This window comes from Echinops telfairi, unplaced genomic scaffold, assembly GCF_000313985.2.
Source record: "Echinops telfairi isolate 266 unplaced genomic scaffold, ASM31398v2 ScPeMD7_11;HRSCAF=52, whole genome shotgun sequence".
Taxonomy (NCBI): Eukaryota; Metazoa; Chordata; class Mammalia; order Afrosoricida; family Tenrecidae; genus Echinops; species Echinops telfairi.
In genome coordinates, this window is record NW_022103908.1 from 41150040 (window position 1) to 41168530 (window position 18491).

At 42.6% G+C, this 18491-nt stretch overlaps 1 protein-coding gene across 3 annotated transcripts in view; it reads right to left on the bottom strand.

Moving 5' to 3' along the window:
• The window catches only part of ZC3H8 (zinc finger CCCH-type containing 8), a 65690-nt gene extending 47549 nt beyond the window's left edge, over positions 1-18141 (bottom strand). For 2 of the 3 annotated variants that reach the window (XM_045287085.1, XM_045287084.1), the window contains exons 1-8: positions 17976-18141; positions 13312-13396; positions 7378-7618; positions 6127-6260; positions 4300-4422; positions 3188-3299; positions 1296-1405; positions 650-695 (exon numbers count right to left, since the gene is read on the bottom strand). In XM_045287085.1, the coding sequence (XP_045143020.1) occupies positions 666-695; positions 1296-1405; positions 3188-3299; positions 4300-4422; positions 6127-6260; positions 7378-7618; positions 13312-13396; positions 17976-18052 (912 nt within the window). In that variant the 5' untranslated portion in view covers positions 18053-18141 and the 3' untranslated portion in view covers positions 650-665. The remainder of the gene's footprint in view (positions 1-649; positions 696-1295; positions 1406-3187; positions 3300-4299; positions 4423-6126; positions 6261-7377; positions 7619-13311; positions 13397-17975) is intronic. The other variant, XM_004707934.2, reaches the window with a different exon arrangement.
• Between the last annotated feature and the right edge of the window lie 350 nt (positions 18142-18491).

The window sequence follows — 18491 nt, forward strand, 5'->3', positions numbered from 1 at the left end:
AATTTTGGGAATGATGAGGGCAACAAATGTATAGATGTGCTTTACACAATTGATCTATGTATTGAGATGAATTGTATGAGCCCCAATAAATTGATTAATAAAAAAAAAAAGAAACCCTGAAAATAACGTGAATGTGGATCAAGAGTAGAATGACTACACTGTGACAGATTTGTGGACTGGAATGAAAGAGTGACAGCTCCATCTACAGATGCAGAAACAGAATGCTGAATCACAAGCCACTGCGTCATACTCAAAGTATGATACAATGTAATTAAAATCCACACACAAGCAAAACTAAACAGACTGACAAATCATATACATCAGGTATGGGAAATCTAGAAACACAAAGGAGAATAAAACTATGAAGTATCCTGATAAACCCAGATGGGGAGGAAGGCTGGTGGAGATCAACAGGAAGTTTTCTCTTTCTTGGGCTGTGGGTTGATTCACAGATACCATTGTGTATGGCCATAACTGACATCTATCTATGTATTTGTATCAAATACTTTGTTGTTTTCAGTAGAGAAGGAAGAAAAGTACTTCTATTTGAGAAAATGGAAATGGGAAATGTTCTACTGCGGCTGCCAAGCCAACCGCCACGCTAGAGAGGCTTCAAAGAAAAGACAAGAATACTAAATTCTAAGTTTACCTTGTATGGCCGTATCTTATTTACATGACTTTTCAGTATCCAAAACCTGTTTTAAAGAAATAAAAAATTCAATTATTGTCATTCACTAATGTCTAATTCAGTTACATCCTAACACTCCAGGTCTTCTAATGATCCTACTACCACTCATCCTATTAATCATCAAGTAATACTTACTACTACAAAAGAAACTAATGAAAAAATTACCGATGTATAGACATATCCAAAACATGTGCACAGAGTAGAACTGCCCCACTGGGATTCCAAGGCTGCAAATCATTAAGGAACCAGAGAGCCTCATTTTTCTCCCGTGGTACAGCTGGTGGTTTTGAACTGCTGACTGGGGCAATCCTACTCTGTCCTACAGGGTCGGAATGAGTCAGAATTGACTTGGTGGCCTTGAGTTTGTTTTATTTTTCAAGAGGAATGAGAATCTAAGGATAGACTTCAGTTTAGAAAATGTCTTCATTTGTATATTTTTGTGGCTAGAAGCCCAACACATAATCCATTGTATCACCAGGGCTCTTAATACATCTCAAAGGATAACCAATAAGACACCCTTCTCAAATACACAGCTCTCTTCAAACTCTCACATTTAGTTCAAAGGTATGTTTTAAATAAGAAAAAGGACAGTTAAAATCGTACTTACTCTAGTTAGCAATTCTTGTGTGTCAGCAGTCAGCGGAGCATGAGAAAACTTGCAGTGTTCTCCCTGGTAACACTTTGTTCCTGTATGGTAAAACTTGCACGGATATTCATGTAATTCAAATGTTAAGGAAGAGAACAATTTTAATCCAAGTAAAATAATTCATGCTATTAATTTAATGCTATTTAACTGTGCGATTGCTAATTTCTTTTCTATACAAAGGTTTTTCTAATATAAACTTTGAATTTCCTATTTAAAACATGTCTGTTATTGTTAGGTGCCGCCTGTCAGTTCTTACTATGTACAACAGAGTGAGGCACTGCCTGGTCCTGGGCCATCCTCACAGTTGTTGTTTGAGCACAATGTTGCAACCACTGTGTCCGTTCATCTTGCTGAAGGCCTGCCTCTCTCCACTGCCCTGCTACTTCTTTACCAAGCATGACATCCTCCTCCAGAGACTGCTCTTCTGACAACATGTCCAGAGTATGTGAGATGAAGTCTCACACAGAAACACGTTTTAATTGAGTTATGTATAAGACATATGCATTTTCGGATGGTTATACAAAGTTTATTGACAATGACTTTCTTCCTTCGTGTAACGGACTACAGGCAAGCTTCACTGATGGAAGACGTGGCCACACACTTTTAAAATCTCGGGAAGTAAGATTATTTTCAAAGCACTCTTTTGAGGTGGGGAAACAAAGTCAACCCTTCTTTAAATGCCTTACAAATCTGGATCCTTCCAATATTAGGTTTGTGTAACAGAGAATATGTTTACATACCTTCAAGATTATTTTCTAGGGGAAAAAAAATCCCCCCATTAGAAATGAAGATGCCCTGAGTTGAATGGTGAAAGGTGAGGCTTTCTGTCCCATAAAGAGTTACATTCTTGGAAACCCAAGAGGCAGTTCTACTCTGTCCCATACGGTCGCTATCGGTCAAAATTAACTCAATGGTCGTGGATTTGTGTTGACCGACGAAAGGAAACAATTTGTGGTGAGAAAGCTCATTCAAACTCACCACCATGTGAGCCCATAGGACAGGGTAGAACTGCCCCTGTGGGTTTCCAAATCTGTAACTCTTTACAGGAGTAGAAAGCCTCATCTAGCACAGAGGCTAGTGGGTTTGAACTGCTGACCTTGCAGTTTGCAGCCCAACCTGTAATCACATTTTATGTCTATGCCATCCGCACTGAAGAGCAAAGACTGCGCTTTAGATGAAGGGAGTGTTAACTTCTAGAATATATAAAGGCACTCCATAAAGTTCTTGGAAAATGAAATGATCATGAATTTTTCCACAGCACTTTGTGCCTGTGTGGAACACTTTGTTCCAAGAGTTTTTGAAGTCCCTTTATGTAATGTACGACATACAGAAAGCGAAACACAAATTAAATCACAGGGACCCTATAGGACAGAGTAGAACTATCCCTGTGGGTTTCTGAGGCTATAAATCTTTGTGGGAGCAGAGAGCCTCAGGTTTCTCCTTCAGGGCAACTAGTGGTTTCAAGTTTCTGACCTTGAGGTTCGCTAACTAATATGTAACCCATTACAGAGAAACCAAGTACTCCCAAACCAGGAAATCCTTGGCTCTTTTACAACCTAATTGAACATGGATTCAACTAGGCAATATCAAAACAATCTTTTTGGAATCTGAATTGGTCCCACAAAACTACTATACTACTCATGTTGAGGAGAAAAGATCTTCACTTAAGAGATTTCCAAAAAAACCTCTATTTTCTTTTTTGGGAAAAATCTGGATGTAACTCAATCACTTTGATAGAGTTCGGCTCAGACAGTATCATTTTGCCACATATAAAACACCGATTTCAAAATTTTGCATTTGAAAAACATACCTATTAAGAGGAAAGTTACCATATAACTTGAAATAAAGGATATTATGCAAATACAGGCAGTTTTCGCCTCTGTTACAATATCCCTGTACATAAAATTTACACATTTCCTTTTTCTTCTCCAGTTCTGCATCATGGTCAAATTTACACTGGTCTCCCTGGGCCAAAAGAAATAACAAGGAAAATCCATTACTTTTCATAGCTAAGTCTTACATTTTCATTCCAATTAATTATCAGATAAACAAATGATCCCAGGGATTCTTAATGAGTTATCATAGAACCACATCATGTGTATCTGCATACAATTTTGTTATAACATTTTTGTGGACCCTAGGAAAAAATATGGACAGCAAAGGTAGCTGTCCCTCCAGGGGAATTTACAATGTAACCCCGAGAAAGAACCAACATCAACAAGACAGAGTGAGGATGCGCTTTGCTCGAGTCCTGGGCAGCGGGCAATTTTCACCCTACTCTGCAAGGTTCAGGAACTCTACATACTCATCAGGAGCAGGCCTGGACCCATCTGCAAAAGACAAGCCCAAGGCACGGATGAGAACCGTGGTGCGAATCCCAGAGAGGCTGCCGAGCGGCAGGAAAAGAAAAAGACTAGAGGGCAAACCCACAGGAAGACACGAAATAAAACTGAAGGTCATTTTCAAGTCAGAAGAACCAAAAAAAACGTGTCCTCTGTAATGTGAATGACCGGAGATCCCTTCCCCCCATCAGAAAACTGGAACGGTGCATCACTGGCCTAATGGCCCGGTGCCTGTTCCACTTTTCTGATTTCCCCGGAGATCTGATGCTCATGAATCAGGATTTTATATCTTGGGGAACCCACCCCAATGATGTGATGAAGGCCTGCCCACCGAGAAACACGGGCAGAACTGTTTCTCACTGTGATTAAAGTTTATTTATTCCCTGGGGTAAAAAAAAACAACAAAAACCCGAAACATTTTTATACAAAATATTTTTAAAATTTTATCCACTTTATCTACTTTCTTATACAAGATTTTCACTAAAAAGTTCAATTGAACCATTTTCAGAAGGCAACAATCATAAATCTATAGGTGTAAGTTTAGCCTCAAATAGAAAGGGGAATTGGTTTTCGTCCTACATATTGGTTTTGCTATATATTTAGTGCAGTTCTATTTTGTATACCTTAATACATTTCCGCTCAAGGAAGTATTTACAAACTTGTTTTCCTTTGCGTTCCACTGTGTGCTGGTTGATGAATCCCTGGCTCATTCTCACACACTGCTGCTTCTCTTCAGGTTTACCAGCCTGTAAAGAAGACAAAACACAATAGCTAAATGTGAGACACAGAACATCAACTATTTCCTTCTGTTGTGCAAACTCCTATTTTTAAAAAGGGCTTCAAACTGGTGCATTCTGATTCTATCCCTTGGTGAGAATGTATATTTACCTTCCTGATATACGAAATGTGTATCTAGTTTAATGCACCAGGATCACCTGAGGATCTATCAGAATCACTTGGGAATCAATCTTGTTGAACATCATACTAGAAATAGCCAAGAATCATCTGGAGACCTCATTAAAATGTAGATTCGGATCCATTATCTGTAGTGTGACTATACTGAAAATGCAAAGTCTCACTAGGGCATTGAACTAGAAACCAAAGCAAACCAAGCTCACTGCCATCGAGTCAATGCTGGGTTCCCTAACTGTTCCGGGAGGAGAAAGCCCTGTCTTTCTCCCTCGGTGCCGCTGGTGGTTTCAAACTACTGATCATGCAGACTGCAGCCCAATGCGCAACCACTGTGGTAGTTACATAATCTCATGTCAACACGAAGACAGGAACAGTGGAGGGGTGGTAGTCAACCCGTCAATCAGGTCACAGCCTGATAGTGCCTCCCTGTGGGCATGGCTTTTTCTTTTCTATCATTTTATTGGGGGGGCTCGTACAACCCTTATCACAATCCATACACACACCCGTTGTACATTTGTTGCCATCATCGTCATGTCTTTTTCATAACGAGGCCTGGGCACATCCCCATCGCTCTCTCTCTGCCTTCACCTTCCTGCTGAGAAGCCACTGTGGGACCTGCCAGCGCCCTGTGATGCTTCCACCACCACTGGATCCACATGACTCTTCACACGTCGGCCTGTGGTCTTCCTCTATTCTGCATCAGTGCATGGGGTTGCGTGAGTCTGAAGAGGGACTTAGGGACTGGTATCGGACTTACGGACTTGAATTGGACTGAACTGGGATGTTTTCCTGATATATACCTCTTCTTGATATAAAGCTCTTTCTTCCATATAGATATGTGTGTGTCACTACATTTGTTTCTCTAGTCAAACTGACCGAACACCCCACTACACCACCAGGGCTCCCACACGCAACTGGAAAGCATCCCTTAATCCTCATCCTCTGGGGGGTGCCATCCACTGTGGGAGCCTTCAGAAAAGCAAAGTCCAGGGGAGTTATATCTTGTCCTATCTTGATAATATGAGCGGCCGCTACAGAGTTTTCAGGAAAAGTTCCTTCTTCAAGGAAGGGAGAGAAGCTTCTATAAAGCAGAACGCAGGAGGACTGCGGGTACAGAGATGTGGTAAGGCCACTAGTCAGCAGCGCTTCTTTTTAGTTTCCAGAGGCAGTCACCAACTAATAGAATCGACAGGGCCCGACGTGAAAAGCTTTGCCTGCTCTGTGGCCTTCTACTTCCCCATTTCTTCAGTCGTCAACAGCACAGCACTCAGCCGCCGAAGGGCCCATGTGCGCCTTCAGGAGCACACGGCGAACCCCCGGGCCTAAGCCAGGCGCTGGTAGCTCATGAGCGAGAGGGACAGTCACTGCGCTGACAAGAATGAAGAACGTGGAGAACCCACTGAGGTAAGAGGTCTCCACTAACAGCTAACCCCGACCTTGTGGGATGCCCTCCCTGCTTAGTGTCACCTAGCACTTCTGCCACTGAGTTATAACAACCAACGAGCACGGTGGGGTCTTCCTACACTTAGTTCTTATACCTCTTCCTGTGACTTCGTTTTTCCCGGCAAAGCACTTGCTGCCTTGTTCCCAGTGCCAGCCCATTTTCTCTTCATTTTCTTCTGTTTGCTCTTCTTGGGGGCCGCCTTGAAATTTTTATTTTTTTGTTTCACAGCTAAAGACAAGAGAGGTAACTGTCAATGACATAGATGTAGATAATAGCAGTTTGCCTTTAAGATTTACATTCCATTATCATCCAGGACAGTGGTTCTCAACCTGTGGGTCACGACCCCTCTGCAGGTCAAACGACTGTCTTGGGGGGCGGTGGGGGGGGGGGTCCGCCCGATTCATAACAGTAGCAAAATTACAGTGCTAAAGTAACAACGAAAACAATTTTATGGTTGGGGGGTCACCACAACATGAGGAACTATATTAAAGGGTCGCGGCATTAGGAAGGTTGAGAACCACTGAGCTAGGAGAAACTCTCTAGAGCCCACAGAGGAAAAACAGATAAAATGTTGTCTTGTCTTGCTGGAAGCTCTGGGATTGAGAGACCAAACTGAGATTTCTGATAACACAATCTAGATTTCTAGCTCATCCTTTTTTGGTAAATATGCAAGGCTTTATGGAGCAACAAATAAAGTCAAAATGATGAGTGGAACCTATCTTGCCAGCCAGAACTTTCTGAACCACTCATAGGATGATGTGGGTCCAATTAGAAACGGTCACAGCACTATAATAGTAAAGACTTCAAATGTTAAACATGACCTGTTGGACTTTTCAGAGATAAATATGTTATACATTAAGTCACTCCTCAGAGACATTAGATAAGGAACAAGAACACTTTATTTTAGAAGAGGGAGAAAAAAATAAGAGAGTGAAATCATTTACTACCCTCCTTTACCTCCATTATCTACAGCCAAATCTCATGTGAGCAGTGTAAGAGAGCATCTTTCTAAGCTGTAGTCTGACAAACAGCCATTCCTGACATCCACTAAGTCAATCCTACACTAAATGACAACAGTACAAACGGGCGAAGGATTTGGCTCTCTCTCTCTTGAAGTCCTCGTGGACTTTGTTAACTGACTGCACCCTTACCTGCTCCTGACACCAGCTGGTATTTACACCAAACAGCCAGGTCTCGGGCCGTGCAAGCTGAGACCTGGTGTAAACCTGCATGGAAACTATCTCACCATGAGATGACAAGCAGGAGAAAAAATCCCATCCTTCTGTGGACAACTACGATTGCTTCTCTCGAGACATTTAAAATGGCCAAACAGGGTGACACTTACCTGGCTGGGCACCTTTTGCCTTTTCTGGCGTCACTGTTTCTTCAGGAACCGGGGGAGGTTGAGAGGCGTTTGCCATTTCTTTAGCTTGGATGTACCGTTTAAGCTCTTCAGCAAAGTGGTCTTCTGGTTCCTGATCGAGGATATCATTGTCGTCAATATATGCATCATAATCCTTACTTCTTGATTTCCATCTGTGTTGCGAACTCTTTTGCAATGTTGCAAAGTGTCCAAAGTGCCGGACCTAAGTAAAAATCAAATTCCCATTAAAAACAAACAAACAAAAAAAACAAGCACAATACAAAGCAATCTGAGGAAGGCAGGTGGGGTGGTTACACAGAAAAACAGGAGCAGCCACGAGGTTGCTATTAGAAGTAGTAATGAGTCCCTAGGAAGTTCATGGACGACTCTCTCCATTTTCGTGTATTTGAAACTTTCCAGACTTGAAGAAGGAAAAAACAGCATTTTCATCCTCAAGGATGATTTGAGGGAAATTCTGAATGTGTACACAGGATTCAAAGTCTAAACTTCCAAATACTAAATAAGATTATCGTATTATAGTTCTTGCATTTTCTTTCTTTGTACCTGCTGCATATTTTTAATGGTTAGTTAAGTAGCTCTCCATTTCATAAGAAACTAATGGCCTGGTTAAAAATCCACATATACTTATAATGTAGCTCTACCACCAAGTCGTATTCCTTTTCCTGGAACTCACAGCAGTGCAGCGGAGGCCTTTGTAATCAAGTTACCTTGAATTCTGCTGGGAGGACGCAGCTTGTGATTTATCATGAGGTGGTTGAAGGTTGGTTATATGAACTGGAATGTGGGTGAGTATGTATGGTAGTTACATAAGTTGTCAATTTGAGTATTAAGAGTGAACAGGTGAAGTTTAGTCTGTCCATCGGGTCCCAGTTTGATGACCTCTTTGGAGACACAAAGGAGATATATACCTTGCTGGGGGTGGGACACATGCTCACTCCCTGAGAGACTTTCTATTGACAAGACACATGGGGCTATGCTGATGGCAGCAAGAGCCCTGGACCTGAGAAGCCACATGGAGACCCACGCCAGCGCTGAGATGCTTCCACTGTCACTGGATCCACAAGACTATCCACCATTGGCCTGTGCTCTTCCTGCATTTGGTATCATTGCATGTGTTTCGTCTGAAGAGGAATTTATAGATTGGTATCGGGTATATGAGCTAATATTGGACTTATGAACTTGATCTGGACTGGGCTGGGCTGTTTTCTCAATATTCAATCGCTCTTGTATATAAAGCTCTTTCTTATATATACGTGAGTGTCTCTGGATTTATTTCTCTAGTCTACCTGGACTAACACAGTGTGGCTCAGAATAAGCATAGGATGCTGCAGTGGCTGGTAAATGAGGGGTGTGTTTTGTGTTCTTATGTGGCTCAGGTCTCATCAGATGCACTTGTTATACTTGCTGTTTCTCACAAGTGAAATCTTGCACAAGCAAATGTGAAAGTAACATTCTGATTAAATTGTTCCCTCACATTATCGATGGACTGTGTTTAGGGGGAAAAAAATCACATGTTCACAACAAGCATTGTTGCAAAAAATGACTTTCTTGAGCTGTCCAAAACTAACACAAGAAGCAAAATAGCCATTCCTACACAAATTTGCAAAGGAGTTACTTTTCAAGCTCAGGCTAGCGCTCCAGCAGTGTTTTTCAGGCCTGTGTGCAAGTACAAAGGACATTTCATTTCAAAACACATTCAACTGTGCAACTCAGGAGACTTCCAGGTAACCGCCAACTGGGCGTGATTAATCTGTGGTGTAATGGCATTCTACATGACAAATCTTGAGGAGAATCTACTAGAATCCCATGAATACCTTCCAAGCAATAAATACGCTTGGTTAAAAGCATACACTTGTGGACTATTATCAGTCTTTTGCCAGTACCTATGTGTGATAAAAACTGTTTTCAAAGATGAAATATATAAAAATCTCATTATAGATCTGTATTAACAGACCAACCTCTGCAGCTCATTTTGATGATAAATATTAACTTAAAATTTCCAATTAAGCGAAGTGTCATCAAAAGAGAACTCTATTCTTCTCATGACCACTGGCAGTCAATTATTAGATTGTAACACAGAGTGACCATCCAGGACTGAGCTGACTGCCCTGCTGGCTTTCCAAGGCTTTAATATTTACAGAAGCAGCCTGCCATAGCTCTCCCCCAAGGAGCGGGGAGATGCAGGTGGGTTCGAACTGTCCACTTCCCGGTTAGCAGCTGGACACTTACCTGCAGTGTCATCAAGCTCCTTAGTGTTCTCACTAGTTAACCTGTACTACAATGATCAATTATTACATTAATCTATGCAGAATTCTGCCAAAAGGTGGGTGGGGGCTCCCTCTCACTCATTTTATAAGCGCAAAAAATCCTCACTTCTACTGCTTGGCTTACAAAGACTAAAATATTCACTGTCTGGTCTTTCACAAAATATATTTGTGACTTCTGCTTTAGAGGATAAAAACAAAACAAAGGCAGGCAGGTAATGCAAAGCTACTGCAGAAGACTCAAATATGTCTCAAAGAAAAAGTGCAAACAAAATTTTATTAATAGACAAAGATATATGATATGACTTTAAAAAAATCAGAGGTGATATTTAAACATGTACTAGGAAGCTGTAAAAACAAAATTGAACAATACAAAGCTCTTAAATAGTTACATAATGATTTAGGAAGTACAGATAAGTGGAAGTAGAGGATATTTCTTAGAGTATAAAGGAAAAAAGACAGACATTAAATAGAGAAGATATGTCACATATGTGAAGGCACAAGTGCATGATCTCACTGAACACTGAGCAAGGATGACAAAATCTCACATAACTGAAGAATGTTATGGTTAAAGAGGAACACCTGAAAACATCTAGAAAGAACAAAATACATCCAAAGTAACTGGACTCGAACTGTGCAGACTTCACACTGGCGATTCTGGACAGTGGAAGAAGACATGGAAGCTATAACGGCAAACTTGTGAGGAGAAATAGACTCAATCCACAATTCTATTTCAGACGACCTATCAGCTCTGAGGATAAATTCATGATCTTTTAAAAAATGGTAATAAACACTTCAGAATTCTACCTCCCAAGCATTCCTACATAAACGTGTATCCTAGTCAAATAACTGACAATTTGCAAATGACATTCTATAAAAGGACATCACTTACAATCACCTCAAAAATCAAACAAACAAGATCCAAAACATCTACAAAGAAATTTATGACCCACTGCTGAAAGAAATCAAAGACAGTACTTTTCAACACTGTACAGATATCCATTTTCCCCTAAATTATCTAGAGCAGTAGTTCTCAACCTGTGACCCTTTCACAGGGGTCGTCCAATTCATTACAGTAGCAAAATTACAGTTATGAAGTAGCAACAAAGATAATTTTATGATTGGTGGATCACCACAACATGGGGACCTGTATTAAAGAGTCACGGTATTTGGAAGCTTGAGAACCACTGATCTGGAGACTGAATGCATTCCTGATGACATCTCCGTTAGGCTTTTCTGTGGAACTGGAGAAACCGATTGTAAAATGTAGCTGGAAATGCAAAGGGTTAAGCTGAAGGTGCAACACTGGCTGCACTGGCGGTGCGGCAGCTCAGTGCTCTGCTGCTAAGGGACAGCTGGTAGTTTACTTACACACACACACACACACACACACACACACACACACACACACGCACGCACACCTGTGACACCATCCGAGAAACACCTGGTAGTCTGCACCCTTGAACTGTTAACTTACATGTGAAGGTAAAAAAAAACAATACATCTTTTAGGAGACAATGCAGGAAAATATCTTCATTTATGTCAAGACATCTAACATATAAGCCATGATTACAAAGGGACACATGAACCAATTTAAGTATATTAAACTTACAAACTTCTTTTCATCAAACAACGCCATAGTGGTAAAATCACAAAATGAGCTGATATTTGCAACTGTTACCTACCCACACCAATAAAAATAACAAGCCTGTCATATCCAGGAAAAAATACTAATCAAGAGAAAAAAGATAATCCAATAGAAAAGGGGAAAAAAGGGTATGGGGAGGGGAGGGGAGGGGAGACTCACACAAGCACCCAAAGGAAATCCAAGTGGCCAAACTTATCTCCAGATGCTCATCTCTCAGTACTCAGGAAAATGCAAACTAAACGACAGTCCGATACCTCTGTGCCCTCACCCCATGCATACTGACACCAAGCGGGGGCCACTGTGTGGAGCAGTAGAAATACAGTCTCCCTCACTGCCTCTGAGAGTAAGAAGAGTTATAAAACTAAAACAAAACCCACTGCCATTAAGTCAAGGCTGACTCATAGAGACCCGGCAGGACCGGGCAGAACTGCCACTGTGGGTTTCAGAGATTCTAACTCTTTACCAGAGTAGAAAGCCCTGTCTTTCTCCCTCAGAGCGGCTGGTGGTTTCGAACAGCAGACCTCGTGGATTGCAGCCAACACATAACCATGACACCACCAGAGCTTAAAATCAGTTTGATGTTATGGTTAAGGGGAAGACGTGCAGAGAACCCAGCAATTCCACTACGAGGTGAACACAGGTTACAGTTAACAAATGGAGCAGTATTTCCCATAACCACCCAAAACAACCGGAAACAGACCAAATGCCCATCAATCAAAGAATGTGGTATACTCAGATAAGGAAAAAATATGAAGCTGTGAAAATAAACCAACAAATTGATGTATCTTAAAAACATAATGTGAGTAGCGATACCAGGAGGGTCAGGGGAAGGTCGGGGGAGAAAGAGGGAACCAATCACAATGATCCACATATAACCCCCTCTTAGGGGTACATACAACAGAAAAGTGGATGAAGGGAGACATCGGTCAGTGTAGGACATGAAAAAATATATATAAATTATCAAGGGTTCGTAAGGGAGGGAGTGTAGGAGAGAGAGGGGAAAAAATGAGGAGCGGATACCAAGGGCTCAAGTAGAAAGAAAATGTTTGAGAATGACGGTGGCAACATTATGCACAAATGTGCTTGACACAATGGATGGATGTATGAATTGTGATAAGAGCTGTCCGAGCCCCCAATAAAATGATAAAATAAAAAATATATAGACATATTGTGGTCCAAAAGAAGCAAGACAGAAAAGAACACACACAATACTATTCTATCTTTATAAAGCTCAGAGACCAGGAAAAAACAACTATGGAATATTTTTAGAGATAACACCAAACCAAGGCGTCCTGGTGGAGCAGCGGCTGCCCATGGGGCTGCTAAACCCATGGCTGTCGACTTCAAGTGCATTCTGATGCATCGCAACCCTGCAAGATGGAGCAGAACTGCTCCTTAGGGTTTCCGAGCGGGCAAACCTTTGTGGACGTTCTGACTGCCGCGTCTATCTCCTGCAGCACGCCTGCTGAATCCACACTGCCGACCATCTGGCTCGCAGCCCAGTGCTTTCAGCACCGTGCCACCAACACTAGTGTCTCTTATAAGTAAAAGAGCTTCGCATTAAACCCTATTTGGGTCTCGTCTTTTGCCAGGTCAAACCCATTCTTCTGTGGATGTGTGAAAATTTCCCCCCAAAATCAGGTCTTAAAAAGGAAACTCAAAGAGGGAAGAGAGGAGTAGATATTGGCTTTAAGCTCTAAATCACTATAGCAGGTAAGCAAGTAGTGTATCAAAATCTTTAAACTATTTCATCTAATTTGGAAGATAAAATGTGCTTGGGTGTTTAAAATTCATTTCAGAAACAGGAAAAAACAAAAAAAAAGGACTAAAAATAGTTCATGTTAAATGACAACAAGGCTCTTCAATGATAATTCTTTTAAAAACTAAACAAGTTTCCTTGACATAAATAACTGGGCCCTAAATCTTGACTAAAATAAAATAAAAAGGCTTCTTGCCTGGTTTTTATGTCAAATTTAGTCTTACCTTTTTGGGAATTGGCTCATATTCCACTTTTATTGTCTCTTTGTGTGCTTCTTCAATGTCTGAAACATCTTTTTCATCGTTGACTCTGTAGTAAAAACATCAAGTAACACAAGAGGATTTTTCAACCTGGAAAGCCTTCTTACTGCAGCATTTAGATCCACTCGCTCTGGCTTCTCTTCAACTTGCCCACAAAGAAATCCAAATTCAAATTCTACTCCAAACCACCCAGAGAAATGGACAAAGTTATGACAGAGAGTAAAAGTCAATGTCTATGAGTAAGTGGAAATGCTGAAAATTTTAGATGATATAACCTTAGTGTTCAAGTCCTCCGTCATCTGTCAGGTTGTCAGACTTCAGTGGCATGGGTGTTGCTGTGATGCTAAAAGCTGTCACGTGTATTTCAAATGCCCGCAGGGTCTCAGTGGAGCTTACACACTAAGAACTGACTTTGAAGAAGAAATAGGCTATTTCTGAGCAGTTAGCCGCTGAAAACCTTGAGTAACAGTGGACACAGCGGATGCCAACAAGAAACTCACAGCTAACAACTCTGAGGCTGGTGCAGGGCCCATAGGGCTTCATTCCATCATAACCAGGGTCCCTGTGAGTCAGAACCGACTTGATGGCGCCTAAGAACAAACCCCAAGAAAGTATTTTTAATACTGTATATGCGTTGTCTGTCTCCCCCTCCAGTGTACATTTTATTATGTGAATGTATCCTTTGTTTTATTTTTCAGTGTATCCCCAAGGCCTAGAATAATGTTTGGTACAGAGTAGATGCTCAATCAATTTTTTTGAATAAATGAGAAGTACCCCACCACAACAAAGAACTTGACATCTGGAGCAATGAATAACTAAACAGAGAAGCGATTGAAATGGTCAAGAATTTCATTTTACTTGGGTCCACAACTAACGCTCAAGGAAGCAGCAGTCAAGAAATCAATGACATTCTGCATTGGGCAAATCGCTACACAAGACCTCGTTAAAATGCTAAAGAACCAGGGTGTCACTTTGAGAAGGAGGTGAGCCTGACCCAAGCTATAATATTTTCAATCATTTCCAATGCATGTGCAAGCTGGACAAACAATAAAGAAGACCGAATAAGAACTGATGCATTTGAATGAAGGTGTTGGTGAAAAACATTTAAAATACCACAGTCTGTCAAAAACGAAATAAATCTGTCTTGGAGGAAGAATAGCCAGAATGCTTCTCAGAAGCAAGGGTGGCGAAACTTCATCTCATATACTTTGGACATGTTACCAGGGAGACCAGTCCCCGGAGAAGGATATTAGGCTCGATTAAGCAAAGGGGCAGCAAAAATGGGGAAGGCTCTCAACAAGATGGGTCAACACAATGGCTTTAACAAAGGGCTCCAAACACAAGAGCACTTGGGAAGATGGTGCAGGACTGGACATTTTGGTCTGTTGCACCTGATGGCACCTGACAAGAACAACAATACGCTTCTGGGGAAGAAAAAGTGATGATGTTCACTGTGTAGCGGGATGAACATCTCATCCAACTATGTGTCGATACATGAGGTAATTCAGAAAGACTGCCTAAGGAACCGAGGGCAGGCGGGGTGTGAATAACTGACTGGAACAGTCGTAGTGGTGCACTGTGGCCATCTACCAATCCATTGCCCTCCAGCCCATTCCACATCATACGCCCCCCCCCCCCCCCCCCCCCACACCCCCCCCCCCCCCCCCCCCCCATGGAGAACAGAACTGCCCCAGAGGGTTTGCAAAGGTGTCATCCATACGGAAACAGACAGCTGCGTCTTTCTCCCTCAGAGCCACTGGTCAGAGCCAAGTGTTTAACCACTGCCCCATGTGGGGAAAAGAGCCCAACCACACTAGCGTTACAGAATCAGTCGCCTCAGTCTGAAGACAAAGGGGAAAAAAAGCTTTCATTTTTTTGGATATTTTAAAATAATGGTCATTAAACATCCAGTTTCCACACCACATGTTTACTTATTTGGGTGTCTTATATTCTTCAACAAGGCTTTTATGAATGGGATACTGTATCCAACAAAGTTCCAAACATGTCATTCTTACTAGTTTTTATATGTACTTAATGTATTTTCCTTAATGGCTCACCTTGGATCCTCTTGATTTCTGTAAATGGTCAGGTAATAGGCAAATGAATAAGTGTCAGCGTCCTCCATTTAAAGAGGAGCTGGTGACCCGGTGGGTTAAGTGTTGAATACTGCTAACCTGACCAAATCCACCAGTCAGCCATTCGAGAGAAAGATGCGAGCGGCCTCTTCTCCCGGAAAGAGTCACAGCTTCAGAAACACTCGGGGGAAGTCCCACTCTCTTCTTATAGAGCCATCAGGAGTCAGAATTGACAGCACTGGGGATGGGGGTGGTTTTGTTTTCTTGTTATTCTATTTAGGTCATTTTGTAAAATCATGGATCCTAGAGCCAGACTGGCTGTGCAACCTAATCTTAGCTTTGTCACTTAGGTTGGGCCACATTACTATGCTATCTAACCTCTTCCAAAGTTCTCATCTGTTAAGTAAAGTTAGCATCATCTCTCAGCGGTGGTGGTTAAGAATTAGATGGTAGTTTGATATAAAGCGCATCCTAAGCTTCTTGATGGTATTCTGATTTAATCTCAGGCAATTAAGTTCTGAGATGGAGAGGGAAGAGAGATGAGTAAAAGTCTCTAGAATCAAAGAAAGTAAAAACATTTAGTGAACTTGGGTGAAGGGGACAGATGGCAATGTACAATAAAGGAGGAGGTAAGGAAAACTGGGGAAAATATTGGAAGTTTTGCAATAATTAACGGCACCAGAAGCAAATACTGTACCGTACAAAATCCTGCAACAGTCGGGATCTATGAATAGAGGCCTACAGGCTGAACAAGTGACAAACAGTGGGAGTATGACCATACTTGACTGAGGGTATTTGTACATGGGCATATACTTTTGCTGCAAAGACTTCCATGACCAGTGGAACATCCAGACAAAAACAATTTACTGCCATCAAGTTGAAGTTGACTCATAACGACCCTAAGGAACAGGGTTGAACTGTCCCTGGGGGTTTCCAAGACTGTGCTTCTTTATGGGATATGAATACTTCTTAGATACAACCAAACACCTTGAGGGAATTAGTTGCTGGGCCTAGGGGGTCAGGCCCAGAGTCTCAGTGGAAACCAAGGCTGATTAGCATAGCATAGTCCATCAAACAATGTTCTACATTTTAATTTGACGAGTGTTGATTGGGATCTTAAAAGCCTACGATCAGCCGTCTTTGGTGCAACTACTGGACTCTCCCCATTTGGAGGAAGAGAGATGAACACTGAAATACAGATGGACACAATAGTTCAATGGCCTAATGGACCACATAAACACCAGCTTCTGCAACCCGGAGACCAACCAAAAGAACTAGAGGATGCCCAGCTACCACTCCTAACTGTTCTGAAAAGGATCCCATTAGAAAGTCCTAGATAGAGTGGGAGAAAAATGTGAAAGAGAATTCAAAATTATCAACAAGACCACTTACAAGTCGGATAGAGACTGGTGAGATTCACAAGACTGATCTGTATCCTTCCGGTCTAGAACTTAACTCACCTCCACCTAATCAGTCTTTTAAGATCAAAAGGGAAACATTTGCCCAAGGGCAAAGTTCAGAAGGTTAGCGGGAGGAGGAATGGCAATGAGAAAGACTTTGAGGAAGCGGGATAAGTGATGGTACACTGAGGGACTGCAATGGATGGGCTGAATCGGAATGTGTATGAATTGTGGAACGTAAAACTATGATCCGCCCAGTTAACCTTTACCTAATTTACAATCTGCCCAGTAAACCTTCACCTAAAAGAAAGTTTGAAAAATAAAGAAAACATCCAGGCATGAGGGAACTAAAGGTACAGGGAAACAAGAAACACGGGAGAAATGATGGGTTTTCCAACCCTTAGCACTTCAAACTCAAAAGTGCCAATGACCATCTAGGTATAAACTACCCTCTCCACCACGCCTTTAAGAACGAAGTTATCATTAGTTAGTAACTTTTGGTTAGTTAGGTTCACTGATTTTTTTTCCAAGTAAAATCAAAGCAAAACAAAAAAAAGAACTCAAAGCCAGAGAGTCAATTCTGACCCATAGAGATAATACTCAATCCAAAAGAGTTGGCTGTTTTATTATAGTCTTTTGGGGTGCAAATCATGGTGATGCAATACTTATCCAATATCGCTTAATGAATTTATGGTTCGGTCCTTTGACCTAAGGAGAGCCTAGTCCTTGTCAGTCAATAGCTGTCCTTTGGAGCTCGCACTCTAGTAGAAACAGGCAAATGGGGCGTGGGTACCAGCGCTCCTAGCAACCGGAGGCGGGCCTATAGCGACTGACACCGCCCAGGGGGACACGCGCGGAGGAAGGGGTTTCTGCCGTCTCCAACACCCCCCACCCATGACCACCTGGACCCGTAAGTCAGCAGCCAAGGTTCTCGGCTGCGGAGGCCTACACACTGGACCCCCTTCTCCGGCTTCTTCCCTCCCGGCCCCCCAAAGACATCCCGAGTATGGGCTGGGCTGGCCGGAGCGCTCTCCCCACGTGCTGCCCACGGGACCTCGCGGCGCAGCTGGAACAGCCTCCAACGGAGGGGGGGGGGGGAAGGAACCCTTCTGGGGCCCCTGCGGCCCAAAATGGAAAGAATAGGGGGGGTCACCTTTCGTCAGAGTCCGTGGCTGGCTTTTTGCCGAGGGCCGGGTTGGGGGGTTTGGAGAAAAGATTCTCAAAATCCATTACCCCGTCCAGGGGTCTCGCTCTCACGAACAGCAAGCCACGAGAAGTGAGCCGGGAAGCGGCAGGATTACAGAAACCGCACGGCGAGGAGACCAGCTCCTGCCCGCAACGGGCGGCAAGCCCGGCCCCCGGCCCCCGCCCCTCCTCGCGCACGCGTCGCCCGCTCGCCTCGCGGCAGCTCTGCGCACGCCGGCGCCGCAGCTTTGCGCAGGCGCAAGGCTAATTGCATCTCACAACCCCGCCCGCCCCGCCCCTGCTTTGTCGCAAATAGTAGTATCTTTAAGCTTAGCACTTAGAATCTCCTTTCTTCACTTTGGTGCAAACTTCTTTGCAGACGACAATGGTTCTAAGGAATGATTGCAATAGCATGTTTTCAGCCATTAACTCATTTGAATCCTTTGCTACCTGCTTAGTCTGTAAGGAGTTGGCTTGGGAACCA